The sequence below is a fragment of the Neofelis nebulosa genome, chromosome 14 (assembly GCF_028018385.1).
Source record: "Neofelis nebulosa isolate mNeoNeb1 chromosome 14, mNeoNeb1.pri, whole genome shotgun sequence".
In the NCBI taxonomy this organism is placed as follows: Eukaryota; Metazoa; Chordata; class Mammalia; order Carnivora; family Felidae; genus Neofelis; species Neofelis nebulosa.
Genome location: NC_080795.1, coordinates 66,356,494 through 66,384,475, shown reverse-complemented (window position 1 = coordinate 66,384,475; position 27,982 = coordinate 66,356,494). Strand labels below are relative to the sequence as shown.

At 44.1% G+C, this 27,982-nt stretch overlaps 1 protein-coding gene across 1 annotated transcript; it reads left to right on the top strand.

The window, feature by feature from the left end:
• Positions 1-111: 111 nt before the first annotated feature.
• Positions 112-27,888, top strand: DERL1 (derlin 1). Its single transcript, XM_058698984.1, has 8 exons — positions 112-515; positions 10,922-11,033; positions 16,242-16,306; positions 17,354-17,380; positions 18,209-18,304; positions 19,459-19,511; positions 21,284-21,394; positions 25,619-27,888. The coding sequence occupies exons 1-8, from the start codon at positions 363-365 to the stop codon at positions 25,755-25,757; spliced, it is 756 nt and encodes a 251-aa protein (XP_058554967.1). The 5' UTR covers positions 112-362; the 3' UTR covers positions 25,758-27,888.
• Positions 27,889-27,982: the final 94 nt, after the last annotated feature.

Genomic DNA, 27,982 nt, shown 5'->3' with positions numbered 1-27,982 from the left:
CGTTGCCCCTGGCAACCACTGTTTCCCACCAGTTGTGCCTTCGCCCCGCTTGGCCCCGCCCCATACCGTCCTTCCCCCGTACCGCGGAGCCGCGGCCCTGTGGTAAAATCGGTGCTTGCCCTTTAAGCGGCGGGACTTCTGGTCAACGTCTTCCGCGGCCGCCGGAAGGGGAAGTTTCGCTGCCGAACGCTCCCTCGCTCGTCCGAATTCGGTGGCGCCACGTCCGCCGATCTCCGCCTTCTTATCGGCGGCTTGGGCGGCTTCCGCCTCGACACCTTCCACTCGCTGAACGGGCCGTGTCGTGAGGGGCCAGGGACTGGGAGTCGGCGGCTGTGCGCATCCTGGCCACCTAAAAGGTGAAGATGTCGGACATCGGGGACTGGTTCAGAAGCATCCCGGCCATCACTCGCTACTGGTTCGCCGCCACTGTCGCGGTGCCCTTGGTCGGCAAACTCGGTCTCATCAGCCCGGCCTACTTCTTCCTCTGGCCTGAAGCCTTCCTCTATCGCTTCCAGGTACTGACCAGCGCGGAGGGGCGTGGAGACTACAGGTCCCAGGAGGCCCGGCGGTGACGGAGCGTAGACCGGCATGTCGTGGGCGCGCGGTGCCTGGTGGGATTTGTAGTGCGACGGCTCCAGCGGTTTAGGGCGAGGTCCTGTGGTTTGGGGGCGGGGTGGAGGCAAAAAAGGGGTCTGGAGCTAGGGCACGGATGGTTGGAGAAGTGGCTTTGGCCCATTGGGAAGGGACTGATTTTGCTCTTCTATTAAGATTATGCTCCCTGCCCTCTGCATTCAGAGAAGGAGCCAGTGGGAAGGCAATTCTGTGATCGTTGTTAATCTTTTGGACGCCGGTGATTAGTACCCTGGTTCTACCCGGAGCAGGTGCCCTCTGACCTTCCTCTGCCACTCACGTGGGTGCCATGAGGATGTCAATTTACTCAGCATTCAGCCGAGTACTTCTTATGTTAATAGAGGCTTTTTTTTTTCTTTGCGGGAGTGGTTTGTGGTCAGATGCAAAGAGTGGGTTTGTTTATCTGCGTTCCACCTAGCCCCGACCTAGTATGTGACATGTAGTAGTAGAATGTATGAAGGGACGAGTAAAGAGGAAATTGTTCCCAAAATAGAAGGCCTTGCTATTTAAGCATGAAGGAAACTTTCCAGGGTATTTCTGGCAAGGGAATATTAGTTTCCCGGAGATTATCTTTATTCACTGGATTCTGTGATTTAGATCTTTACTCAGTGGCAGGTCAGCTACTAAGATTTGACATTAATCTGAGCACATTAATTGGCATGTGGATAACCTGCCTTGTCTCCCCCCAGTTTACTGTTTCTTAGTCTCTGCTGCTTGTTCCTCATCATCCTGACCTTTAAATGTTGTGCCCCAGGGATCAGTTATAGGCCCTTTTCTCTACCGGTCCCCAGCTATAGGAAATCTCATTTAGCTTCATGGGTTTAAATACTTTCTATAAACTGAGGACTCTCAAATACAAATATACCTATTTTCAGTCCAGATCTGTCTCCTGATATCCAACTGTCTGTTTGAAATTACCACTCGGATGACTAATAGGCATCTCAAATTTAACATGTCCCAAACTGGTTACCCTTTTCCTTTGCCCTAGAAGTAAAGAGCAATTTCATTATTGCAGGAGCTCAAGCTACCAGTTATGGAGTCATCGTCGACTTGTCTTTCTCCCACATCCCATAATTTGCCAGCTACTAGTTTGCTCTACTTTAGACATACGCCCAGAGTAACAGGTCCCTTTTCATTCTCCATTGCAAGCCATTATCATTCCAGCTCAGGTCCTTTCCGTCTTTTCTGTAGACAGCTGGAGTGATCCTTTTGAAATATAAATCAAGCCTGTCGGTCCTCTATCCCGAACCTTTCATGTCTTCTCAAATCAGATGTATAAAATGCAAGTCCTTCCAGTGGCCTGCAAAGCCCCCTACTGCCGCTCTGGCCTTAACTGCTGCTACTGTCCACCTTGCACCTTAGGCTCCGCAGTGGAATCCTTGCTCTTCCTTCAGCAACTGATGCCCTCTCCTCAGGTTGCTAGCATGTGTTCTTTCTCTGTTTGAGGACGATAACCTTGATTTACCTCCTTACCTTCTTCAAGTCTCTTCCCGGTGCCACCTTATTGGCAAGGTGTTATGGATTGCCCTACATAAATTAATACCCCTCCTTCACTCCATCTCCTTTATGCTTAATTTTACTTGCTACATGTCACCTGTTGGCATTGGTTAGCTTCCCTTCAGAAAAGGAGGCGCCACGAGAACCAGATCCCTGACTTGTTTACCACCGTCTTTGTTACCTAGAATAGGGCCTGGCACATAGTAGGTGCTTTCATGTTGGTTGAATGCATGGAAATAGTTGACACTTGCCAGTGCTGGGCACTGTCTATTCACAATAGTGAATAAGACAGAAAGTCCCAGCTCCCATGAAGAAAATAAGAGAGAGGCATATGATCGAGGGTGACTTAAGGCATATAACATTGGATAGAGTGTTCCAGAAAGGCTTCGGAGAAGATGCCTGAACTGAAATCGAATGCCGAGGTGCCAGCTTTGGGAAGATCCGGCTCTGGGGACAGCCTTCTAAGAACAAGGGTTAGCAAGAGGAAGGCTGGGAGGCAGGCCCCAGAAACGGAAGGAAGACCGGATAGCTGGTTACAAGTCAGCTGTAGGGATGAGGATTGGCAGATGCAGACAGAGATAACCAGGGGTGAGTACGATAAAGCACGGATGGAAAGGTGGGCTGGGCTTGGGTTGTACAGGACTTTGTGCTTTGAACTTTATTTATTTACTAAAGAATTTTTTTTAATGTTTTATCTATTTTTTGGGAGAGAGAGAGCATGTGAATGGGTGAGGGGCAGAGAGAGGAGAGCAAGATCCGAAGCGGGCCCTGTGCTGACAGGCTGACAGCAGCTAGCCCCTTGTGGGGCTTGAACTCACAAACTGTGAGATCATGACCTGAGCCAGAGTCAGACGCTCAACTGACTAAGCCATCCAGGTGCCTCTGAGCTTTATTTTGAAGACACCAGGAAGGCTTTGGAGCATTTTGAACAGAGAACTGACAAGATTGCTTGACCGCTCTGTGGGACGGACTTAGCACCTGGGATGGGGGAGAGAGAGAAATCCAGTTAGAAGGCAAGAGAGATGATGTTTTGGGTCAGCGTGACTGCAGAGTAGGTAGATTTTGGAGTAGCGTGGACAAGGTTGCTGCTGAATGAACGTGGCAGGGGAGTAGCTGAAGGAAGCAGGACTCAAAGATGCCGCTGTTTCCACAGTGGATGGTGGAGTCCTTTACCAAGTGGGAAATGTTTAGGATGGCGTAGGTTTTGGGGCCAGGGGAGGGTGTGGATGAAGAGTTTCTGTGTTGGCCATGTTACGTCTAGAGATGCTTCTTAGGCATCTGAGTGCAGAAGTTAAGCAGGCAGTTGGAGATTAGAAAATGATGTGGGCCTGCTGCCAGCTCTGGTTACTGTTTGTGACCTAGTGGCTGTTGTGCACTTTGTGCCTGGTGGGTGGCATGCTGGGTAATATGTGTGCAGAAGGAGCGGTGGTTGTAAGTCATTTTGTGAGAAGGATCTGGTCGAAACTGGCTCTTTGACCCTCCTTGCAAAATCTTGCTCACTTGTGTTGTCAGACTGGTAAAATAAGAAAGCCTTTCTAATAGACTGCAGGTGAATGTTGACAGATGTGCCTTGATTAGAAGAGTCATCATTCGTGTCCCCCCTCCCGTGCTTTTCCCATCTTCCTTACATTGTTTCGTCGTCCTGAGAGCTGGGAGAAGCAGTGGGGGGCAGGACAGTGCGCTGGTTGTCCAGATGGGAAAAGGCCAGTATCTAGACCTTCTCTCTGCTACTCTGGCTCGTGCCCATTCTGGACAAATTTAGCTTTCAGACCCACCTAGAGGAACTCATTTGCAAATGAAGCAGCTGAAAGCAAACCTGCATCTGAGAGGTCGGTGTGTGACAAACAGCATGCGGTGTGCTTTCTGCTGGAGGCTCATCTTTTCCTTCGAAGCTGAGCCTTGAACAGCTTAAAAAAAATTGGGGATGATTGATTTAGAATTGCGGATTCATGTTGGAAGAGATGAAAGTCCCTTTTCCTCCTTATCTTTAGGCTTCATCTGACTAGCTTGTTGGTTTGGAACTGCAGAGTTTAAAGTGTTATTTTTCTTAGTTTGGATGGGATGTTAAGACTCACTGTGCCGTTATCCAAAGTTCCTAGTCCCTCACGTTCAACACGCATTGATCAGATAGCTACTTCATAATGATGAAATAAATGTCTTCCTGCTGGTCCTTGATGACCTAGTCCTGCAGCCCTCGTGCTTTCTGAGCTCGTGTCCCCCAGGGCTGTCTATTTCTCTGGACAGAGGCACCGCACCTCCTTGCATCTCTGTTGTACTTCCACGCCACCTCGTTCAGCTCCCACGGGCATCCTGAGACCGGTATCACTCCGGTTTGTAATCATCTCCAGTTCCGGTTTCTACTTTGGTGAGTCAGATAGTTTTGAGCTGCCTCTTTCAACTCCTTCACATCGAATCTACCAAAACACACAGTTAAGTGTTTAGCAAACATTTTTGAGGGTGATTTCTTCCAAGTCAGTTATCTACTTTCTCTTAAAATAGAAAGACCAAGGGATTTCAAGGAGTTGAGTCATGGTTCCCCAAGACCTGGCTCAGCCCCATACTCATTATATGCCCTCAGGCAAGTTACTTAGTACTCTTTCTGAGCCTCAGTTTCGTTACCTAAAAGTGGGGGTCATTTAATACCGTATGAACTCTGATTTAACTCCGTAGATTATAAGATGCACCATCAATTTAATACAACTTTTTGGAGGGGAGGGAGAGTAGAAATTCCATTAAATGAATGTATTGGATTGTAAGCCACATACTAATTTTAGAAACACAAAAATGAGTATCTTCAAATTGAAGAAGTATGTTATCTACTCCATGCCTCTGTCATGTAAAATTCATAGCAAAATGTAAAGTTCCCAGTATATATTCTCGTAATAAGCTGTTCAAAAATAGTGTCCATTTTTATTTTCTAGTGAATAGTGATTCCTTCCATTACTGCCTTTTCTCTCTGGGCAGTAAGAGTCTAATTTTTTTTTTTTTTATTTTTTAGTAAAAAAATTCTTTTAATGTTTATTTATTTTTGAGAGAGAGAGAGACAGAGACAGAGTGTGAGTGGGAGGGGTAGGGGTAGAGAGGGAAGGAGACCTAGAATCCAAAGCAGGCTCCAGACTCTGAGCTGTCAGCACAGAGCCCGATGCGGGGCTCAAACTCACAAACCGTGAGATCATGACCTGAGCTGAAGTTGGACACTTAACCGACTGAGCCATCCAGGGGCCCCGAGATTCTAATTTTAATTTGTAACTGAAATTGAAATGTGACTGCTGGACGATTATCCTGTATTTTGCCCCCTTAAAAGCATCCTGACTTCAAGTGGGAAGAGATGAACTCTCAATTTCCCTCATTTGTTTTCAGGAATGAGAAGAAATGGCACCCGCCAAATCTGTGATTTGGGCCAAGCTTTTGCTTTATGTTATTTACCTTTAACCCGATGATAGCAACCCTAGCAGATTGAATTAAGAGCGTATTAGGGAAGGGGCACCTGGGTGGCTCAGTTGGTTAAGTGTTGACTCTTGATTTTGGCTCAGGTCATGATCTCACAGTTTGTGAGATTGGGCCCTGCCCTGGGCTCTGTGCTGACAGCAGGGAGCTTGCTTGGGATTCTCTCTCTCCCTCTCTTTGCCCCTCCCCCACTCACGTTTGTTCACTCTCTCTCTTTCTCTCAAAATAAATAAACTTAAAAAAAAAAGCACACTGGCGAAGAGAAACCTATACACGCATAACCAGAAGGGAGATGAACTTGGTCTCTAGGCTGAGCATGGAAGTAGCCTCAAGGTTTGGATTAGAACTTAAGTGGCTAGTGTTTTGGGATGTATAGCTTTAATGTCTTTCCTTAACAGTCCTGTCCACTTCAGTCCGCTTTATACATTTACAAGCTGTTGAATTTTTAAAAACTGAATACCTGTGTGTAACCAGCACCCAGATCAAGAAGCAGAACATACCAGTAAACCTTCCTGTAGCTCCCTTCTGGTAACTGCCCCCTCCAAGGGTAACTACTATCTTACCTTTTAGTATCATAGATTGCTTTTGCCAATTATTTTACTTTCTATGAATGAAATCTTACGGTATGTATTCTATTGTGTCTGGTCTCTTTTTAACAGTGCATTTGAGTCACTAGTACTGTTGCTCATGGGTATAGATTGTTCCTCCTCATATTGGTCCATCGTGTGACTAGATCACCATCTCTTTACCCCATTCTACTGATGATGGGTCTTTTGGATAGTGTCTGGTTTGGGCTGTAATGAATAGTGCTATGAACATTCTGGTACATGTCTTGGTGAACATAGGTATGCGTTTCTGTTGAGTACATACCCAGGGGTAGGATAGATGGCTTCCAACAGCTCTTTTACAGTCCACAGTTGAGCCTCGGTGCCTTTCATTTTTCATTCGTTTTTCTTGCCTACCTAGGATGTTAAAAAAAAAAAAAGAAAAGAAAAAGCCACACTTTGCTAACATCAGCATTTGGCACATGGATGCTCCTCTTCTTTCTTGTTTGGTGACCTGTGTAGAGTTTCTTACCTCCAAAGCAATCAATTTGTACCGTTTCAGAAAAAAAAAAAAAAAGTCTACTTTTGGTACTTTAAAACTCCCCCCACTTTAGACTCTGGGTGCGTTTGTCATTATTTCGGCAGCAGATTGTTTGGGAGAATTTTAGTTCAAGGCTGGCTGCCACCCACTCTCTCAACAGAAGCTGTGGGACTAGTAAGTAAAGAACAATGTCTTACCCCTTTTCAGAGGCCTTAGATGCCAGTGCAGCTGTGGGCCTCCTTCTAAGTGAGGGACTCTGCAGATCACCTAAACTCTCATGAGGGCCCGGCTTTCCTCAAGAAAAAGCTGGGGGTGATGATGGTTCCTACCTTGGGAGGCTGTGGGGATAAAATGAGCTGCTCCCCTCCCCTCCCCTCTGCCTGCCGGTCCTGTGCCCTCAGTGCTGCACCTGACTCCCCATTGTGGGGTGGGGGCAGGCTCCCCAGGGCGGAAAGCATGTCTGCACTCCCAGCCCTGAAAATCCATTTTCTTATTCTATTTGCATGTCAGAGGAAAGGAGGGAATTTAGCTGGGCCTCTTCATTGGGGATTCCAGAAATACATTACATTGTGTTTTCCCGAAGAGATAAGTTCTCTCCTGGTGTTTTCAAATTATCATTTTAAAGTAATACAAAAATAATATGAAGTCTCTTAGATCAATGAAAGCCAAGTATAACTCAAGGGTAAGCTTAATGAGCGGGGAAAAGAAGTGAGATATTTTGACAGACACTGATTTCCAAAGCACAGGTGCACACAGGGGCTAAAAATAGCATGGTGGCGTCAGTGTTAGGGGAAAATGTAGTCGGAAAAAAACAGGGTTTCTTTTCGAAAATCAGGTCCTGAGTAATTTGCAGGGATATGGAGGTAGCTTAAAATGGGAATTTGTAAAAACTGTGTCAGTGTGTGTCTTCTAAGAGATTGTAATCATCATACACCTACACGTACAATTTTTTTTTTCAAAGCACCTTTGTAATCCGTTTTCTTAATTCCAATGTTTTATAAAATCTGTGAGCTAAGGAGGGCAGAGTCCTAGGACAGACATCACCGGGTAGATGAAGATATACACTCAGAGGTCTAGACTTTTCCAAGGCCCTGCGGCTACTTAAGAGCCAAGGCCAGGGCTAGCTTTCTGGTCTTTGCCCCCAGTGCTTTTCGTAAGCAGGGAGAATCAGGATTATACAAGTATAGGAGGACTTAAAATTTTTACTAGTTGTAATTATAGCTCATAGTAATGATGCCACTTGTGAGAGACATTGTAAAAACGGGTTTTGTGTCATAAACTCTGGAGTCAAGTTGTCTGGGATAAAATTCTACCTCCCCCACCTGCTAGCTATTATTTAACTTTTTCTCATTTCTGTTCTTCATCTGTAAAATCTGCCCCCTGAGTCAGTGCATGTAAATGAGCAGAATAGCACACTTTTTTTTTTTTTTTTTTTTTAAACCACCCATCAGAATAGGGCAAGTATTAGTCTATCATTCCCCTTTAACGGATGGAAATTGAGGCCCGGAAGTGATAGCTTGTAAGCCAGACACTTAACATCTTGGTGTTCTCAAATCACTTCTGGTGAGAACTTCTCACTCACAGTCCTCAAATCTTTTCCGTTAAATGATGCGTCTATGTTAAAGTTGTAAATAAATCCACATGAGTTTTAACTTATTTTGTTTTACTGGTTTAATAGAGGGTTCTTGCAAAGTCACTCTTCTGGGTGTTTTTATAAAGCGCGTTTTCTTCCGCAGGGAACGGAGCCGTGAGGGCTACATTCCTGTACTTGGAGGATGTAACGTGGCAGCTCTGTGTCCGGCCAGGCGCCACCGCCAGTGTCCCCCATTCCAGCCACACCCACACTGTCAGCAGTACCTGTTCAGTGCTCTGGCAGTTCTCTCGGACTTTAGTCGTTTTCCCAAGACCAGACCACCCCTCCCTCGTGCTCACTCTTTGCTTCTTCACATGACCCACTACTACCGAGAACATCTGGATGCCGGGGGGCGGGTCTTTCATGCTTGCCAAGCGAGACACACAGCTCTCCAGGCAAAAGCCAGCATTATGCTGGCATTTCCGAAGGACTGGGAAGGTCGTCTGCTTCAACCACTATTATTATTTAAGGTTGTTCGGGGGTACTAGCCAGTGAATTAGACCAGAATGGAATGAGATACAAAATTTTATTTACAGATAGCGTTGTATACTTTGAAAGCCCAAGAGGCTCAGTTTTCAAATGTATTACAAACAATAAAGTAATCCAGCTAATACTACAAACAGTAAGGTAATTCGGCTTTGGTGGTTTGGTATTAGAGCTAGAAAGCATAGCTCAATAGAAAACTTCTAAAAGCTGTGAAAGACTTCTTCCTGGCTGGGAATGGTTATCACGTTGATATAATAAAGATGCTGATTCTAGTTCTTTTGAGAAAATAAAATGTTGAGACCAGCTGAGAAAATCATGACAAATGTGGAAGAAAAACAGGAGGGGGATTATTTAATCATATCACTTTACCAGATACTGTTACATATTGTAAAACTAGACATTAAAATAGCTTGATATTGATAGGGGAATTCAGTTCCAAACAGGATAGCATTTTAATATAATAATAGATTTTAATATAAAAGGAAATAAATAGATAATGAAAATGGCTTTTCGGAACACCTGGGTGGCTCGATTGGTTAAGTGTCTGACTTCAGCTTAAGGTCATAATCTCGTGGTTCACGATTTCGAGCCCCGTGTCAGGCTCTGTGCTGACAGCTCCGAGCCTGGAGCCTGCTTCGGATTCTGTGTCTCCCTCCCTCTCTACCCCTGCCTGGCTCGCACTCTGTCTCTCTCTCAAAAATAAACATTAAAAAATATTTAAAAAAAAAACAAGAAAGAAAGTCGTGTTTCAAATGAATGGAGGAAGTATGGGTTACTCTGTAAATGGGATTGGGAAAGCTGAGTGAGCACCTAGAAAAAGAAGTAGGTTATCTTCCTTACTCCTGAGACGAACATGAATTTGCCACGGTAGGACTGTGAACATTTTGATACTCTTAAGTGGAGACGTAGCTTGTGAGCTACATGAGCATCCAAGTACACCCGACGGATACATTTGCCTACCTTAAATTACACTTTTACATGTCAAAATATGGCAAGAATACCGTAAAAGCATAGATGAATGGCCAGAAAATATTTGCAACAATGAGAAAGGGGAATTTCCATAATATATAAAGAAATGCAAATCTGGCAGGAAAATGAAGAAAGGAAGTGCTAAAATTTTAAAAACAGTTCGTAAATACACACTACATGGTGACGGCGTGGAGAGAAGATGGGCATTAATGTACATTTTAGGAGTAAGTATAGGAGTTGGTTAAACATTTTTGTAGGCATTTGGCAATGTCTACCAAAATTAAATGCAAAAGTCTGTTAATTTAGCAGATGAACTCACAGGATTTGATCCTATATGTAAGTGTATAAAGAGGATATTCGAGAATATTCAACTGCGGCCTTGTAACGGTTTAAACAAATTTTGGACCTTCACATAAAAGGAATACTTTACAGCCAATAAAAATATCTTGTCAAGGGACTTAAACAAGGCATAGAACCATGCAATACAAGGTAGGATGAAAAAGAATGAACAGTAGTAACACATAATGTTATTGAAAGAAATACAAGAAACTGATTGTTGTTGATGGAAAGGGAATCAGGAGATGAAGGTCAGGAGGAAGACTTCCTTCTCATTGTAGACTTTTTGGTAAGTGTGTGTGTGTGTGTGTGTGTGTGTGTGTGTGTTGAGGGGATGGGACAGTTGTAAAGTCATATATCCATATTGCCTAAATAGCACAGTGATTTGAATAAAAACATTTCTATTTTACTTCTACCTTTTGAAAATGACATTTTTTGGTAAGGTTTATCACCTCGGTATATTCTTTCTCCCAAAAGGAGATGTTACTGTGCAGCCGGAGCCTGTCTTTATAATTCATTTTTGACAGGCTTCACTATGGCCCTTCTCCCAGTAAAGACTAACCATATATTTCCTTAGTATTGATTTTTTTCAACTTGGTTAGGAATATTTATTGCTTATATTACATGATTTTATTCCATCGCTTTGCAGATTGGTATGATGGTAGCTGATGGGAGCTTTTCTTCAGTGTTCTTGAATTATATTGGTGGTATCCCTTTGGTTGCTTTCATCACAGAGGAGAATGTTTTGCAAGGGTGAATTTTGTTGAGTTAAAAAAAAAAAAAAAATTTAACCAGGCTTGGAGAAACTAACCACTGTGTCTGTTTTGATCTGGACAGATTTGGAGGCCAATCACTGCCACCTTTTATTTCCCTGTGGGTCCAGGAACTGGATTTCTTTATTTGGTCAATTTATATTTCTTATATCAGTATTCTACACGTCTTGAAACAGGTATGTTGTCCATAGTTGTCTTAAGATTTGTTTCTAATTCACCAGTTCTAATTTACCAGTTACTTATTGGAAGAATTTTGAGGGCAGTTAGCTTGTAAGGAAATGGCATAATGATAGTAAATGCTCAGTAGTAACTGTGCCAGGACTGTACTAGGCACTTCGTTTATTTGATTTTTAATCCTCACGACATCATCATGAAGCATAAGTAACAGTGTCACCATTTTATAGGTGAAAAAAAATGAAAGGCCAGAGCTTAATACATCTTGTCCCTACCTTGTCCTTAGTGGCTGAGTTGTGTGCCTCTCACTTAAATTTGACTTCTCACCCGTTTCTGTCACATGGCGCTCATTTGTCCTTTATTTTATTTATTTTTTAAGTTGACTTCACACTCCGTTTGGAGCCCACTGTGGGGCTTGAACTCACAACCCTGAGATCAAGACCTGAGCTGAGATCAAGAGTCGGACATTTAACTGACTGAGTGACCCAGGTGCCCCAGTCCTTGTCCTTAAATGTCAACTGGGCTGAAGTGTATATATCTCCCAGACTGGGGTTGAAAAACACTTCTTCATGCTATGAAAGCCTTAAGTTATTCTCTGTGATTGAATTACTCACTTTTGAAATACATAACTGGGATTTAATAATATGGTAGTTTATTAGATAGGACTGCCCATATGGTGTTATGGGTAAGTTTTTTTGTTTGTTTGGTTTTTTACAAAAATCTTTTCTTAAAAGTTTCTCGGTATTGTTATTTCCTTTGTACAATATCTCGTGTGCTGTTCTGAGTTGCTTATCCTGAGAGCAGTAAATTGATGCTGCTGGGTCAAAATGTGAACAAAGTTTTATTAAGCCTAAATGATTTTGAAAAGGTTGGCCGACTCCAGAGACCTTATAAACCTGCTGGCTGTTAGCTCAGGGTAGAGAATTCTGAACCACCCTTAAATCTAAGTCAGTTTGAGAATTGAGAATCAGTCTCATAACTGCGGGGAAGTAGAAGGATGGGAATTTGGTGTCAAATGTGTTTTCCTTAAATTGGCATTTGCACAAGGTGCTTTTTAAAAACAAATCACTACATTAAGTGTCAGGTCATCGACTCTTACCACCGGAAGGGACCTAGCCCATCCCCTTAGTTTTATGGAGGAAAAAGAGGAGATTCAGGGAAGGAAAGTGGCTTGGCGGAGGTGAAACTGACCCACAGTCTCGCGACCACAGCAGGGGGCTTGGACCTAAAGCCCCCAGCATATGTGATTTTTATTCTCCCCTGTCCCAGTTGAACTTGCTAGTAATGCTGTAGCATTCTACCCCCTGGTGTAATTTCATTGAGGATTGAGCTATTGGAGTAGTATTATTTTATATCAGTAGGAAATTCTAAGTGTGGATGATCCATGACTAGTTTTTCAAAATTTTGTTACAGAAAAACTTCAAATGTACACAAAAATAGTGAGAAAGGTTAATGAACCTTTGTTTTCCTTTTTGTTGAGATGAAATTCACAGAACATAAAAGTGACTGTTTTAACCATTACAAAAAAATTTTTTTTAAACATTTGTTCATTGTCTAAGAGAGAGACAGAGCACGAGTGGGGGAGGGACAGAGAGAGAGGGAGACACAGAATCGGAAAGCAGGCTCCAGGCTCTGAGCTGTTGGCACAGAGCCTGACGGGGGGGCTCGAACTCACGAACGGTGAGATCATGACCTGAGCCGAAGCCAGATGCTTAACCCACTGAGCCCCGCAGGCGCCCCTGTTTTAGCCATTTTAAAGTGTACCGTTCTGTGGTCTCTGGTCTAGTTGCAGGGTTACGCAGCCACTACCAACCACTGTCTAATTCAGTACATTTTCATCGCCCCCCGAAACCCAAAGCAGTTACTCTCTATCTCCCATCCCCCCCTTTCTCTAAGCTCCTGGCCAGCACTGAGCTACTTTCTATGCATACGGATTTGCCTATTTGGGACACTTTATGAGTCCTTCTGTGACAGGCTTCTTTCACTTAGAATGTTTTCAAGTCTTACCCATGTTGTAGTATGTGTCCACCTGCCTGCAAGAACCCCTTTTTAACTACTCCTCGCCTTGAACTGTTATCTCCTAGCTGATCTTATTTGATCTCTATTCATGTCTGTCTTCCCACCCCTGATTATTTGAAGCAAATGATACCAGACATGATATCATTTCATCTGTACATTTTCTAATATTTATCTCTGAAATTCAAGGACTTAAAAATAATCCTAATACCGTTATGAAGCCTAAATTGCAGTAATGCCATGACCATATTTTATTTGTAAGTTGTTTTCTCTCTGTTACTTGAGGCCCTGGAACCCACTTACCCACCCCTCCTATCTAGTCAGGTAATATAACTAATTTGTAATACCTGAATAACACTGAAGATCAATCTGTAGGATTATTAGCCCATTGATCTCTTTTGTTTGCTTTAATTCTTTTAAGCTTTCCCCATTCCTTACTGAGCATTTTGAAATTCTAGAGCTGAGAGGTACTATTTCAAGTTTTATTGATATATAATTCAAATACTATACAGTTCCACCCATTTAAAGTGTACAATTTAGTGGGTATTCATAGATTTGTGCAATCATCACTATAATTAACTTGAGAATATGTCGTCACCACAAGAAGAAACCCTGTGCCCATTAACGGCCATTCCCCATTTCCATTCAACCTGGTCGTCCCCTTAAGCTTTTAGGCAACCACTGGTCTACTTTCTGCCTTTTTAGATTTGCCCATTCTGTGTATTTCTTATAGGCAGCATCATACAATAGGTGATCTTTTGTAACTGGCTTCTTTCACTTAGTGTTTTCAAGATTCTTCCACGTAGCATGTGTTAGTACCTCATTCCTTTTTATTGCCAAATGAGATTCCCTTATATGGTTATTTTTCCCATTTTTTTTTTTTTTTTAAGCTCATTTGTTTTGAGAGAGTGCGAGTCGGGGAGAAGCAGAGAGAATCACTGTGCTGTCAGTGCGGAGTCTGACGTGGGGCTTGAACTCACAAAACTGAGATCATGACCTGAGCCGAAACCAAGAGTAGGATGCTTAACCCACGGAGCCACCCACGTGCCCCGTGTGTTTCCACTCATCAGTTGATGGACATTTGACTTGTATTCATTTTTCACTGTTATGAATAATGCGGTTCTGAACCCTCATGTTGAGAGGAACTTTTGAGACCTGCCCATTTAAAATAAGATTGCGCAACGAGAAAACAATGGTCGGGAGAGGTGGTGACATGCCCCAAAGGTCACAAAGCTATTTGAGATAACATGTCTGGGACTGGAGCCCTGGTTCATTGATTCCAGTCTTCCCTCCGCCATACAGCCTCACGGTAACAGCCTGACAATGTGTTTGCCACCTGCATATTTTCCTACCTGAGTCAATGAAATATACAGCAGTGTCGGCTTATTTATAAGGTTTCTGATTTGAACTGGAAGACTGCAGTTTGAGACCACTTACTTTATAAATTCCCAGTTGCACACTTGCCAAATAATATAGTATTGTAATTTATGTGATTACAATAGCTTAAGTATTCAATCCGAAGAATGCTTCCGAATCACAAAGTCAACAGGAGCACCTGGCTGGCTCAGTTGGTAGAGCATGTGACTCTTGATCTTGGGATCACGGGTTCAAGCTCCACACTGGACGTGGAGCCTACTTAAAAAAAAAAAAAAAGAAAAGCAAATTTTACTAAAATTCAGAAATTAGCTTTGATTCATCATAGGGATCCCCATCATTGAGCTTCCTTAACACTGTGGCTAAAGCATGCCTTTGAGACACCAGGGGAGAAATTAGGGAAAGAAGGAGAGACTTTTGCCGGGAACTTTTTTTCTTTTAGATAGAATTTTTTCCCTGTCTTTCCGAGACTTGTTAGGATTAAAAAAAAATTTTTTTTTGATGTTTTTATTTATTTTTGAGACAGAGAGAGACAGAGCACGAGCAGGGGAGGGGCAGAGAGAGAGGGAGACACAGAATCTAAGGCAGGCTCCAGGCCCTGAGCTGTCAGCACAGAGCCTGACGCAGGGCTTGGACTCACGGACTGTGAGATCATGACCTGAACTGAAGCCGGATGCTTAACCGACTGAGCTACCCAGGAGCACCCCCCTCCTTTAAAAAAAATTTTTTTTTAATGTTTTTATTTATTTTTGAGACAGAGAGAGAGAGAATTTTGTTTTTTAACTGACTACATATCATGCGATTATGAGGGGGTGTGGAAGGGAGGGAAGGTAGCTGTTTGAGCTAGAAAGACCTTACAGTCATTTGCGTGTGGTCTCTGCCTCTCTTCTGGTCTCCCACCTGAAGGCATGAGGGCTCACCCTTAGAAGGGAGAGCAGGGCCAGTGTTGATTGTTCGGTCCAGGAATAAGACGGAGCCTGGCGTTTGGTGTGGTGACAAGGGCACTGGACTAGTAATTACATTTCGCCCTGCTTCTAACAAGCCATGTGGTCCAGGTCATGTAACTTTATTTCCTCGTCTTTCCCTTCTACCTCCCGGATGTGGTCTGAAGGTGAAGAGTCAGAGTCTATGGGAAGGTTTGGCCGTGCCCTCACTCTTCCCCTCCTCCAGCATTGTTTTCCCTTGCTAGAATGTAAGCCAGAAGAAGGAGACTGAATCTTCTCAAGAAAGCCCAGTGTCAGAGTGAGAGTGTGTGAGTGTGAGAGTGTGTGTGTGTGTGTGTGTGTGTGTGTGTGTGTATCTAACAATAACAACAACAGTAAGATTCTCCCAGCATAGTCTTGCTGGAGACACAGTGGCAGGCCAGACAGATGGGGTCCCTCCAGTATCAGAGCTTATGGTCTCGCAGAGGGAGGAGGGAGACCAGTGATCACAGATGTGTCATCGGGCCACGAGGAGAGCCAGGAAGGAGAGGCCGACTAGTTGTGAAGCCTTCAGGGGATGGGAGCTCACTGGCAGTGGAACCGACTGCCCTCCCTGCGGGTCTTACAGCTTGTGGTAGTTGGAGGATGGTACTTACTGGAATTCGGTTAGGAGAACACAGATTAGCCTTCCTCAGTTGACTGTAGTTCAGGGCTTTATTGAAGACATGGTTTTAGGTATTTTAAAAATTTTCCTTTTTTTTTTTTTTCCTTGTGAGGAGAAGTTTAAAAACATTCTCATTTTGGCTTTCTCTAGAATTTTTTGAAGCATTTCTCTACATAGAAATCACTTTGTTCTGAAATTCTGGACCGTGACATTTGGCTTATTTTTGTTTCTAGGAGCTTTTGATGGGAGGCCTGCAGACTATTTATTCATGCTCCTTTTTAACTGGATTTGCATCGTGGTATCCTTTAGTCTGTGACTTTGGGCCAGAAAGAAACCATTTTATTTTCAGGTTTGGGAAAGTAGACGGTATTGTGTACAGCAGTTCAAATGATAGCATTGGCATCTTTGTTTACTACAGTTCATAATTAAGAACAATTAAAGTTCGCTTTGAGAGCCGTAGTCAATCATACGGCCCTTGAGTGGTGCATTCTCTTGCCATTGCCTTGGTGGGGTTTTCCACATTTGGTTCAATTGCATTGCTGTCCCTCTTGTTCCCAGTTCTCTGTGTTCTCATGTGTGACAGCTCGTTGACTGCAGCAGAGAGATTCCGTGCCATGAGACAGCTTTTGGAATCTGTGCTCCTTACCAGAACGTTAGTTTACAGCCAGCAGCCTTTTCTGATTTCGTGGCCGTCCTCGTCTTCGGGGCCTACATAGTCATTCACTCCATCCGGGGGGAGCCGGCTCTGGGAAGGGCCACAGCATGTCTCTGCTGCATTTCAGCCCCCGCTGCCAGCAGCCTTCCAGCTGCGGACCTTTACAGATGGTGAGAGCAGCAGAAAGGGCACGATGGCTCAGTCTGTGCGGAGCTGGTGAGCTCAGAATTGCTTTGGGGCTTAGCTGCCATTGAAGCTTGGCCGGGAGCCAGGACATGTGGCACTTTGGATGCCCTTTCCCCTCCTTTAAGGGAAGAAAAAAAAATTGTTTTGGACCTCAGCCATGCTGTGGAGCCCTGAATGTGAGTAGAATCATTATTTGTTTCAGGGCACAGGTATCGTCATCTTGCAGCTGGAGAAGAGGTGCTAAAATGCAGGGCAAGGCAAAGAGGATGCAAGAGGGCCAACTGAGTCGTGGGCCAAAGCAGTTAAATTCTCACATTTCCGTGACATCCTATAGTCTAATGGAATATTCATAATGGAGAGTATTCGATAACTTGGGATTCTGGAATGTTTTAAACAGTTTGAACTATAAGAAAAGTGTTTTCTTTCAGAACACAGGAATGAAATGAACTTATACTAGGTGCGAATTGGTTTGTTTGTATCTGATCTTTAACTTTATAAACCAAGATTACTGGCTTAGCAATGGACATGCAGGTAAGTGTCCCTTGAAACTGCCCTTTTACATGTTTCAGATTTACTTATTCATGGCCTTTGAGAGAAACTTAAATTGTATTTTGCAGTTATAGAATTAGAACTTCTTTGAAGGTCTTACATGAATTATCTAAACCATTACTTTCCTTGCTCACTTCTGGGTTCTTCATTATGTTTGTGCATTGAGAATGATGGTTTTCCAGTATTTTCTATGCATTATATGGATATGTACTTTTTAAGTTGAGAATATACAGTAAGTAAAGCTTTACTGCCTTCTTTTTTTTTTTTTAATGTTTATTTTTGAAAGAGAGGGACAGTGCACAAGTGGGGGAGGGGCAGACACACACACACACACACACACACACACACACACACACACACAGAATCTGAAGAGGCTTCGGGTTCCGAAATGTCAGCACAGAGCCTGATGTGGGGGCTCGAACTCATCAACTTACCAACTGCAAGATCATGACCTGAGCTGAAGTCTTGACACTTAACCGACTGAGCCACCCAGGCGCCCCTACTGCCTCCTTTTCTCAAGTACCCGAGCTTGATCCTGATATTTCTGAATCCATCTCAAATAATTCTGTTGGATTTTATTCCAGGATTTTGTAGACTGCTTTGTATAATTGATTAACTAAAAGGATCAATTTGTAATTCTGATGATTGAATTTATTTTTGGTTTTTGAATAGCCATGTGAGAATTTGTTTGGAGGGGAGAGGTTAAAAAAAAAACAAAAACAAAAACAAAAAAACCCAACCTGGTAGATTCACGGTAAGCCTCTGAAGTGCCTCTGGAGCCTTGTGTTTACACGTTGACTTCTTTTGCAGTTGCTGATGATTCCTCTGATCATGTCCGTACTTTATGTCTGGGCCCAGCTGAACAGAGACATGATTGTATCATTTTGGTTTGGAACACGATTTAAGGTACTTTGACCTAGTTGGAAAAGTTTCCTTTTCGTTCGTCTCCACAGAAATCCCTCTTCATCCGAGAGGTGCACTTTCTGACTCGTCCAGAAGAGGTCACTGCAGAGCAACATACCATAGGCAAGCCCCCCTCCCCTGCTCAGTCCCCTGGTCAGTGCCCTGCGTTTCTTTAGCCCACCTGGAATCCTTCCTTTGCTGACTGTTACTTCTTGGCCCCTTAGGCATGTGTCCCCGAACAGTCTTGTGTCTGCGTGTATGATAGAGGGAAGGAAAGATACTCATGGGGGGCATTTCCTTTTAAAGTCTGTTATCATTCCCTGTTAATGTATTTTACACTTCAGCTAAAACAGATTTGTTTTTCCCCCCAGACACTTCCGTTAGTTCCTTCTCTCACACTTTTCCACTCGTAACATCTCTCTGATTTTCTTCCTCTTGTAAATCCTACCTGGTCTTCATTTGAGTTGGGACTGAACATACTCCTGGGTTTCCTGCCTGGAATTAGTCTTGCCTTGGGGCTCTCCAGTACTTTATGTTCCAGAATATTTACCACATTCTGCCTTCAAGTAATTTATGTAGAACCCTTTCTTTACTACTTTGTGAAGTTCCTTGTAGCTCCCTTAGCTCTTGGTATGATGTGTTGAATCTGGACAGAGGCTCAGATGTTGAATTCAACTGGGGCGCTTTCTCATTTGGGAGAGTATTAGTTCAGGATATCCGTGTATAATGAGATAAAAATCCCAAGTAATTTTGTGAAGTATGTAAGAGAAGAACCTAAAAAGGTGGGATATTTTTAGTTCATTGGCAACAGTTTGCTAGTTGGAGTCTTAATGTGGTTCTATTATGGGTCATGTTTTCATGAGTGTCCATAGGACACCCAGCTCCTTTGTGAGGCTGTTTGTTAGTATCCATTCAGCAGGGCATGTATCGTATCTGATCCATGGGCACAGTACTCTGTCCCTCCAGTTACTAATATGCGAATTTTAGATTGGAAGTTTTAAGTACAGTACTGATGAATTGGTCTGAGAAATTTTGGGGGTGACTTTCCATAGGATTTATATAGAGCTCTTACCAGTATATCCTTACCCGTTCCAGCCCCCTGGCACCTGCGTCCTTCTTAGGGGTGGTTATTCATGTTTGTGTTTACGTTTTCCTAGGCCTGTTATTTACCTTGGGTGATCCTTGGATTCAACTACATCATCGGAGGCTCGTAAGTAAATACTCGATTTATTTAATTGGAAACAAATCCTTAAAAGACTTCCATTATTCTTTGTCTTCTCTAGTCTTTATGAAACTTTAAAGAAGTTCAGCGTCGATGCGTTGGAACCTCAGACTTATGAAATACAGTTGACCTTGAACAACGGGGATTAGGAGTATCAACCTCCTGCACAGTTGGAAATCTGTGTATATTTTTTAACTCCCCCAGAAGTTGACTGTTCCTAGTCTCCTGTTGACCAAAGCCTTGCTGCTAGCATAAGCGGTCGATTAATGCATGTTTTAGGTTGTAACGTATTATATGTATCATATACTGTATTCTTAGAATAAAGTAAGCTAGGGAAAAGAAAATGTTATTCAGAAAATCATAAGAAGAGAACATACATTTACAGAACTGTACTGTATACATGAAAAAAACCCACATACAAGTGGGCCCACGCAGTTCAAATCTGTGTTGTTCAAGGGTCCACTGTAATTTCATTTTGATGTAATTGATTACATTGCGGGACTTTAAGCACATTTAGCACTGAACGATTGTTATTTTGTTAGCTCATCGTTAGGCACAGTATACTTCCATGTATGTGCTTTTGAAAAATATTTCTGGATTCACTGTCCAGATTGAGCAAACCAGAAGCTACTTTGTGTCTAGGCTGACTCCTCTAAGAACTATGCGTGAAATTACTATGTTTTTTATTCTTGAGGCATTTCCAGAATGCCTTGAAAACTGCTCACCAGTCATCAAAATGCAGATTCTCAGATGGGAAGTAGTTTTGCAAGCGGTTTGATAGTACAGAAATTATAGCCAAATAGGGTCAAATTTCCAGCCTGGAATTCGAGCTGAGAGGAAAACCTTTAATGTATCCAGTCAGAATTTTAAAAGGAAGATCTCAAGATGCAACTGTTCTGTGAACTCCCACTTATACTACAAAGTATTTTCCATTTTTAACAGATTTTGAGGGTCCTTGTTCTCAATATGTCTGACATACTCGCTCTGTGTGGTCCTGATGTCTGCAGCGTATTGACAGAAATGAGTGAATTAAGCAGACCGACGCTGTTTAGAGCCTAGCAAGTTCTGAGCGTGCTGAAGCTGCCAAGGGCAGAGCCCGGGAGTGGCTGCAGATGTTGATTTGTCCCTGACAGGAATCATGTGGCCGCAGAGGACAACGCAGGGTATTTGATAGTAGGAGTGGATCTATAGAACCTTCGAGGGCCTGTACGTAAGCCAGGAAAAACCGAAGGCAGTGTGTGTTTTAGGATTACAAGGTCAGCCACGCAAAGTGATCTTTGTGATGTCTTACATTCAAGGACGCAGGAGGCGAGGGGCAAGTGCTGTGGCTCCAGGAATGTGCGAACAGGCCTGCACTGTCCCCCCACCTTCCCCATGCTTCTCTCTCGCTGGCCTTCCCATTTGCCCATGGTTTGCAAATATAGTACTTATGGCTGAAGCATTCAGAAGCTTTGCAGCTTGCAACTCTGGAGGCAAGGAAGTAGCAAAAACAAGATTTTGAGGATGAGATGGGGCTTGAAAGAGATGTCGGAGGGCAGCTGCCCTTGGAGAGCATGGACCCCAGCAGGACTGGTTCCCCTTCCCCTCAGAATGCATTTGCCACGCAGACCACGAAAGGGCTCCCTGTAGAGCCACCACGGGCTGCCCAGGACCAGAAATGGGCTGCTGGGAAGGCTGTTTTCCCTTGCTGTTGTTAAAACCGGCCACATCTCACTTCACTGCTTGAATGTCTTGAAACTAATTTGCCTCTTTGTTTGCAGGGTGATCAATGAGCTAATTGGAAATCTTGTCGGACATCTTTATTTCTTCCTAATGTTCAGATACCCGATGGACTTGGGAGGAAGGAATTTCCTGTCTACACCTCAGTTTCTGTAAGTATTTTTCTCTCTCATGTCACAGTCATTTATTTCACCACCTGTGTCTTAGGCATCCTAATCAAACTCCACGAGGGGTCGGATTTACCTCTGCGGCTGATGGAGAAATGTGAGCCAGCAGACTTGTCCTGGTCCCACAGTGACAGGAAGTCAGGGATCAAAGCCACAGCCTTGTCTTCTCCTTGGAGCCCTTCTAGCTAGGGGCTGCTGCTGACTCCAGTCAGACATCACAGGGAACATTCTAGCTCTGCTGAACAAGTGGGGCCCCATGTGCAGCTCCAGCGTGGCCCACAGTGCGCCAGGGGGCTGGACACAGTAACAGGACAACAGTATATGCTCTCCAGAGCATCAATTTTACACAAGATTTGGCCAGAGAAGAGGTAGGGGGATAAAGCTACCTCACTGGTTGGCAGTTTCAAACTAACTAACTAACTAACTTCCTTCCTTCCTTCCTTCCTTCCTTCCTTCCTTCCTTCCTTCCTCCCTCCCTCCCTCCCTCCCTCCCTTCCTCCCTTCCTCCCTTCCTTCCATTCTCCTTGCTTCCTTTCCTTCCTTTCTTCCTTCCTTCTTTCCTTCCTTCCGTTCTCCTTCCTTTCTTCCTTCCCTTTCCTTCCTTCCTTTCTTCCCTTTCCTTTCCTTTCCTTTCCTTCCTCCTTCCTTCCTAACTTCCTTCCTCCTTCCTTCCTTCCTTCCATTCTCCTTCCTTCCTTCCTTCCTTCCTTCCTTCCTTCCTTCCTTCCTTCCTTCCTTCTCTTCCTTCCATTCTCCTTCCTTCCTTCCTTCCTTCCTTCCTTCCTTCCTTCCTTCCTCTCCTCCTCCCTTCCTCCCCTCCTCCCTTCCTTCCTCCCTCCCTCCCTCCCTTGTAATCACCACACCTAACATAGGGCATGTTGAACCCTGAGATCAAGAGTTGCATGCTCTCCAAGTGAGCCAGCCAGGCGCCCCAAACATTTTTTCTATCAGATATTATAGAATGGAAAATTTCTGGAACTTTTCAAAGTGAAAGTGGGAAACTTGAGGTTTGTAGAGTGTAGGCACCATGGGAATGTGTGCTGGTTTTTTCTCTGCCACTCCTAGGGTTTACTCAGGTGAGGAGGCTGAGGGCACAGCTTTGGTTTTGAGACAGACTTGGGTTGGAATCCCGTTCCCCTCATTCATCAGTTTTGATAATTGGGGAAGTTGCTTAATAAAACCTCCGAGCTTCAACTTGCAAGCCTGTACTCTGGGGGGAAGCCGGGTCTCATCGGGCTGCGGGTGGTAAGGCAGGCTATTGGCCGCACAGTAGTGGGTGTTCGGTAAATACAAGCTCTTAGCCTTGTTCCTAAAGTTGGGGCTAGGGTGGGATTTCACGAGCCAGAAGAGATGCTGACACACTTAAGCATGTCAGGAGTGGGACCATTCTGTCAGTGAGGCAAAAGGCTGTTGAAGAAGGGACCAGTGAAATCACCATCTGGGTGTCACAGCCTGCCCGACAATCACACCTAATCTCCAGTCTGGGATATGCAATAATAGCTTGCATTTAAAAGCTTTAAAGAAGGAAAACCCTTTCTCATCTTGCTCATTTTCATGTTTTGTGATTCATCATTCTTCCAAGGGGTCAGTGAGAGCAGTAAAACTTGAGGCCCCTTCACCCTGCACCCCCTTTGTAATTTAGGGGTAGGGTTTTAAAAGCCTTTTGTGACGTATTATATACAAACAGAGAAGTACACTTTTGTTGTGTTTTTTGTTTTTTTTTTTTAAAGAGCATGAAAGGAAACTTGTTTGTCTTCTGAGCCTTGAGTTGCCTTCAGGCTAAAAAAACAAATGACCAATCTGCTTTCTGATTATCAAAGGACACGATAGCAGCGGGTTTGGATTTTTGGTCTAGGTTTATCAAGTCAGATGGCAGATGAATTGATTAAAACACAACTTGGTCATTTGGTGGGCGGCCAACGGTTCTCTTACTTTCAGGGGCCGTGTTCTGACTTCACGGCTTGAAGATAGTTCTCAGTTGTAGGCAACAAAGCATGTGAGATTCTAGTGGCAAAAATCAGTGGCATGCCAAAGCCTGCCTTCCGTTTGAGCGCTCTCTGTTGGTGGAAAAGCCCTTCTGTTAAATTTTGCATACAGATCAGATGACAAAATGCAGCTCCTTGCAAAAGCACTAACTGCTTTGAAATTACCATAAATTTTTGTTGATTATGTATAATTGGGTGTCTTTTTGTACTAATTACTTGCATTTAATTTCACTATCCGTCTAAGCAGTGGCGATGGCTCCCATATTGTCTTACAGTGAGAAGCAAAGCAAGGCAGCCCTTTTTAAGTGTTCTGTTTCATTATACACTTTGGAGGAATATTATCGTACCAGAACATCGTGGATGTGGAGAAGTCAGGAGTTGGACAGACGTTTTGACTTGAAAACAAAGCCGTATTTGTTTAAAAGGGAAGATGGGGAGTTCTAGAATTCTAAGATGTATCACTGTTCTGCATTGCATTTCGAAAAGTAGATCGTCTTCTGCACGTAGTTATTTTTCTGTGTGAAAGGGGTTCGTTGTCTGGTTCCGGCAGGAATACAAAGGCGTCAGGGATGATGTGAACAAATGAGGACTCCAGTCCCTAAGTGCGGTCACCTGAATCGCACCCCGCGTGTCCCGTCTGTAGCACGAAGCCTGTAGTCCAGTGGGTGGTACAGGCACACACTCTGGAACCAGGCTGCCTGGGCTGGAATCTGGACACTCACTCTTTAGAAGGGTTTTATTTAGTCTTGCCTTGGTTTTCTCATTTACAAGATGGGGTAATATTAGTGCCTGGCTCATAGGGTTGTGGTAAAGACAAAGGCAGCACCTGGTGGAAGCAAAACGTTCTATGATACGGATGTGCCCTGCAGGCTTTTTGCTGTGGACATGTTACCCCTCACGGTCTGCTCTTGGTGCCGTGAGGGTTTTGAACAGGGCTGTCAGATGATGGCCTCTGCCTTCTCACAAAATTTCAAACACTAGGATCTAAGTGGAATAGGTTTAAACACATTCTTGGGGCGCCTGGGTGACTCAGGCGGTTAAGCATCTGACTCTTGATTTCTGCTCAGGTCGTGATCTCGTGGTTTGTGAGCTCGAGCCCCGCATTGGGCTCTGTGCTGACAACGCAGAGCCTCCTTGGGGTTCTGTGTCTACCCCTATCCCACTTGATCTTTCACTCTCTCTCAAAATAAATAAACATTAAACAACAACAACAACAACAAAACACGTTCTCAGTTTACTAATAGACAAGGAAGGGAAAGACTATGGAGAACACAGACCTGGGTTTAAGTTTTCTTAGCTGCTCTGGGACTCTTAGGTCATTAATCTGTAAGGTGGGAAGTCAGGTAAGCTTTTTGGACTTCAGCTTTGCTACCATCTTTGAGATGGAAAGAAGGCTGTCAGAAGACAGATTAGGAATGAACATTTAAAAAAAACACCCCAGGGGCGCCTGGGTGGCTCATTCGGTTAAGCGGTTAAACGTCTGACTTCGGCTTGGGTCATGATCTTGTGGTTTGTGGGTTCGAGCCCCGCGTCGGGCTCTGTGCTGACAGTTCAGAGCCTGGAGCCTGCTTGGGATTCTGTGTCTCCCTCTCTCTCTGCCCCTCCCCCGCTTGTGCGTGTGCTCTCTCTCTCACTCTCTCTCTCTCTGTCTCTCAAAAATGTATAAATGCAAAAATTAAAAAACACCCCAGATTCCAAGACAAAGTGGGCATCTCCAGTCCCCCTTGACGGCCGTGGGGCCCAGGTGTGCGTGGAGGTGCCGTGTGGGCCTCAACATGCAGGCTGCAGATTGGTCCTTTGCAAGTGAATTTCTGTTACCTCCTTTGATCCAGGTTGATCCATATTTAGATCCATCAAAATGCTATGTATAGGTGGTTCTTTCTGGTTGTTGGGCTTGTGGGAGTAATATTTTTGTTTCTATACTGTTCTGTATGAATTGCTTTTGTAATCAGAAAGCGAATTTTTTTAGAGTGTGAATTTGGCTGGAGACGTAGTAAATTTAAGAAATCCGAAAAGTGAGCACAGTCTGTGGTCCGGGCATCGAGCTAAGTGCTGAGAAGGCAGAGTTAAGTAAGACATTGTCTTCCGTTGGCCAGACTAATATAATTCAGTGTGACAGATGCCATGGGGATGCAGGAAAGGGAGACGTGCTCAATGGTCAGATCACCGTGCGGAAGTGATCATCTCGTCTTCTCTCCTTTGTTTCCCCCCACCCCCGCTCCAGGTACCGCTGGCTGCCCAGCAGGAGAGGAGGGGTGTCAGGATTCGGTGTGCCCCCCGCCAGCATGAGGCGGGCTGCGGATCAGAATGGCGGAGGTGGGAGACACAACTGGGGACAGGGCTTTCGGCTTGGAGACCAGTGAAGGAGCGGCCTCTGGCCTGCCCACCAGCCACTCTGCTCAGATGAAGTCTCCTTCCAGTGCTGGGCGTGCTTAACCACCGAGTTCTAGCAAACGCTGTTGGACCTGACCCACACTGAATGTAGTCTTTCAGTACAAGACACAATTTTTTAAGACCTGAAGAAAAATATAAGTGTTCCTCAAGTTTCGTGATTCTCATTCAAGTCCTTACTGCTACGAAGAACAAATATCAACTGTGCAAATTTCAGAACTGACTCTCTTTTTTGGTGTCTTCTCTTCCTTTTCTGTCTCAATAACGGGTTTTGGCAGGTCCTGGTCTGCTGGCACCAAACTGGGAATCTGGGGTTGGGTCACTAAACCCTTGGCAAAGGGACTCTTACCTCTTTCTTGCACACCTGCCTCCCTCCTTCTTTTCCCAACCCCCACGTTTGCAGCTGGGGGAGGTTGCCCCTGAGATGGTTCTGCCTTTGACAAGCTCTCTTATTTATTGACTTTTGCCAAGGCTTGGGCTCAAAGAACTTGTCCACCATTTTCTCCCCTTGGTGGCAGAACTATAACAATAGGGGAAAAGACTGGACCAGCGGTTGGAGAGCTTTCTCTTTTGGAATCGCTGGGACCCGATGTCAGTTGTGACCATTTGCCACTGCTACAGATGTTTTTTATTAAAAAAAACCCAGCACCACTGAGGCCGTGAGGACACAGATTGGTGTTAAGGAGGCATAGGTTGTTGCTAGGCGTTTTCTTCCTTAAGCGAGGGGATCACAACTTCAGTGGAGCTGCGTCTTGCACGGGGCCTACGTGCAAACTGTGCGAGGGATAGTCCCTTTGCGTCTCATGTAGGGCATGCTGGCTTTGCGTGTCCCCGGAGTAGTGGGGTGTGTTGTGCTAGGAAATTCCAAATCACACGTGCCCCGGGGAGTCGCTCTCTTTGAGCGGCACCTGGGCATCGGTTCCATTTCATTCTCATTCTGGGTATATGTTTATTGAATAGTGTGGAGTGAGAACCTTATACCCTATTTAAATTGTCTTTTTTTTTTTTTTTTTTTTTTTTTTTGCCTCTCCCGCCACCTTGAATGGCCACATGCTTCAGTTAATGGTGAGGACACAGTTCCTCTGTACATAGGTCATATTATAAGAGCTAATATAAGCACATCTAAGTGAATCACATAATTTTGGGTTGTAATGGCTTTAGAATCACTTGTGTTTGAGGGTCTTTATTTTGAGCCATGAATGTAGAAGTCATGAATGTACATCATCCCAGCTTAAATACCCACAACTTTTTTTTTCCCCCGTAGGGGCTTTTTCCATCAGAGCTAGGCTTATCCCCCAATAAAGTTTTTTGAAGGCTATGGTGTTTCACAGTTTCTTATTTTCTGTTTTTATTCTGAAAGCAGACTGCTAGGCCTAGGAGCAGTGTTGAGTGGTTTGGCTTTGAACATTTTGATTGGTTTCTTCTCAGGAAACACTGTGCTCTACCAGTGTGACCGTGCTTTGCCCCACCCTTAAAACAGTGACGTGTGTGACACTAGGAAGTGGGGACCTGAAAGCAGCTTGATTTTAATAAAAGTTTGTGTGTACCTCTCCTTATTTAATTTACACGATAAAGGAGGCGGAGAGACTCTGAACCTTAACTGTCGTGTGTTTGTGCTGTTGACCTGTGGCCACAATAAAATTTACTTGTAAACTTTAGAAGCCATTATTCCTGTTATGTCACATGTGCCCTCATTGTACAGGAGTGGAAACTCATTGTAAGCGTAAGAAGATTCTCATGACGAGTGAGCTCGAGGCCTTTGTATATGCTCTCTTAGCAACTCAGCTGCCTGAGAGCAGTAGTTTCGGTAAAGGTTACGAGTATTCTTTAGAATACCTTCGTTCAAGGCAGAGTGTTCATTAAATTCTTCTTAAACACATGTAAGGAGCTGATGATTTTATGAATCTTGTCTGGATTACCTATCTTTTTGGAATAATTCAGCTAAGCAAGCTAGTTGAGATTTGATTTGGCCAGGCAGGACATGACAGTGGATTCTCTTTATGAGTGGGGAAAAAAAAAATCCTTATTTTGTATAGAGAACTTCCCCTTTTGTAACTAATTCTTTTTATTGGTAAAAATTGTAAATTAAAATGTACAACTTGACGGTCGTCTGTCTGAAGTTTCCGTATACCTACTCTGCTGCCTCTTTTAGACACTACCTAATTTACGTGACCAGGCATTTCTCGGGCCTGTAGGA

What these genes read in the sequence shown, in the direction of transcription:
- DERL1 (XM_058698984.1), top strand. Translation starts at nt 363, where the DNA reads ATGTCGGACATCGGGGACTGGTTCAGAAGCATCCCGGCCATCACTCGC. An exon ending in TTCTACACGTCTTGAAACAG is followed by an intron (nt 11,034 to 16,241) that starts GTATGTTGTCCA and finishes TTTTGTTTCTAG; the next exon opens with GAGCTTTTGATGGGAGGCCT. An exon ending in GCTTAGCAATGGACATGCAG is followed by an intron (nt 17,381 to 18,208) that starts GTAAGTGTCCCT and finishes CTTCTTTTGCAG; the next exon opens with TTGCTGATGATTCCTCTGAT.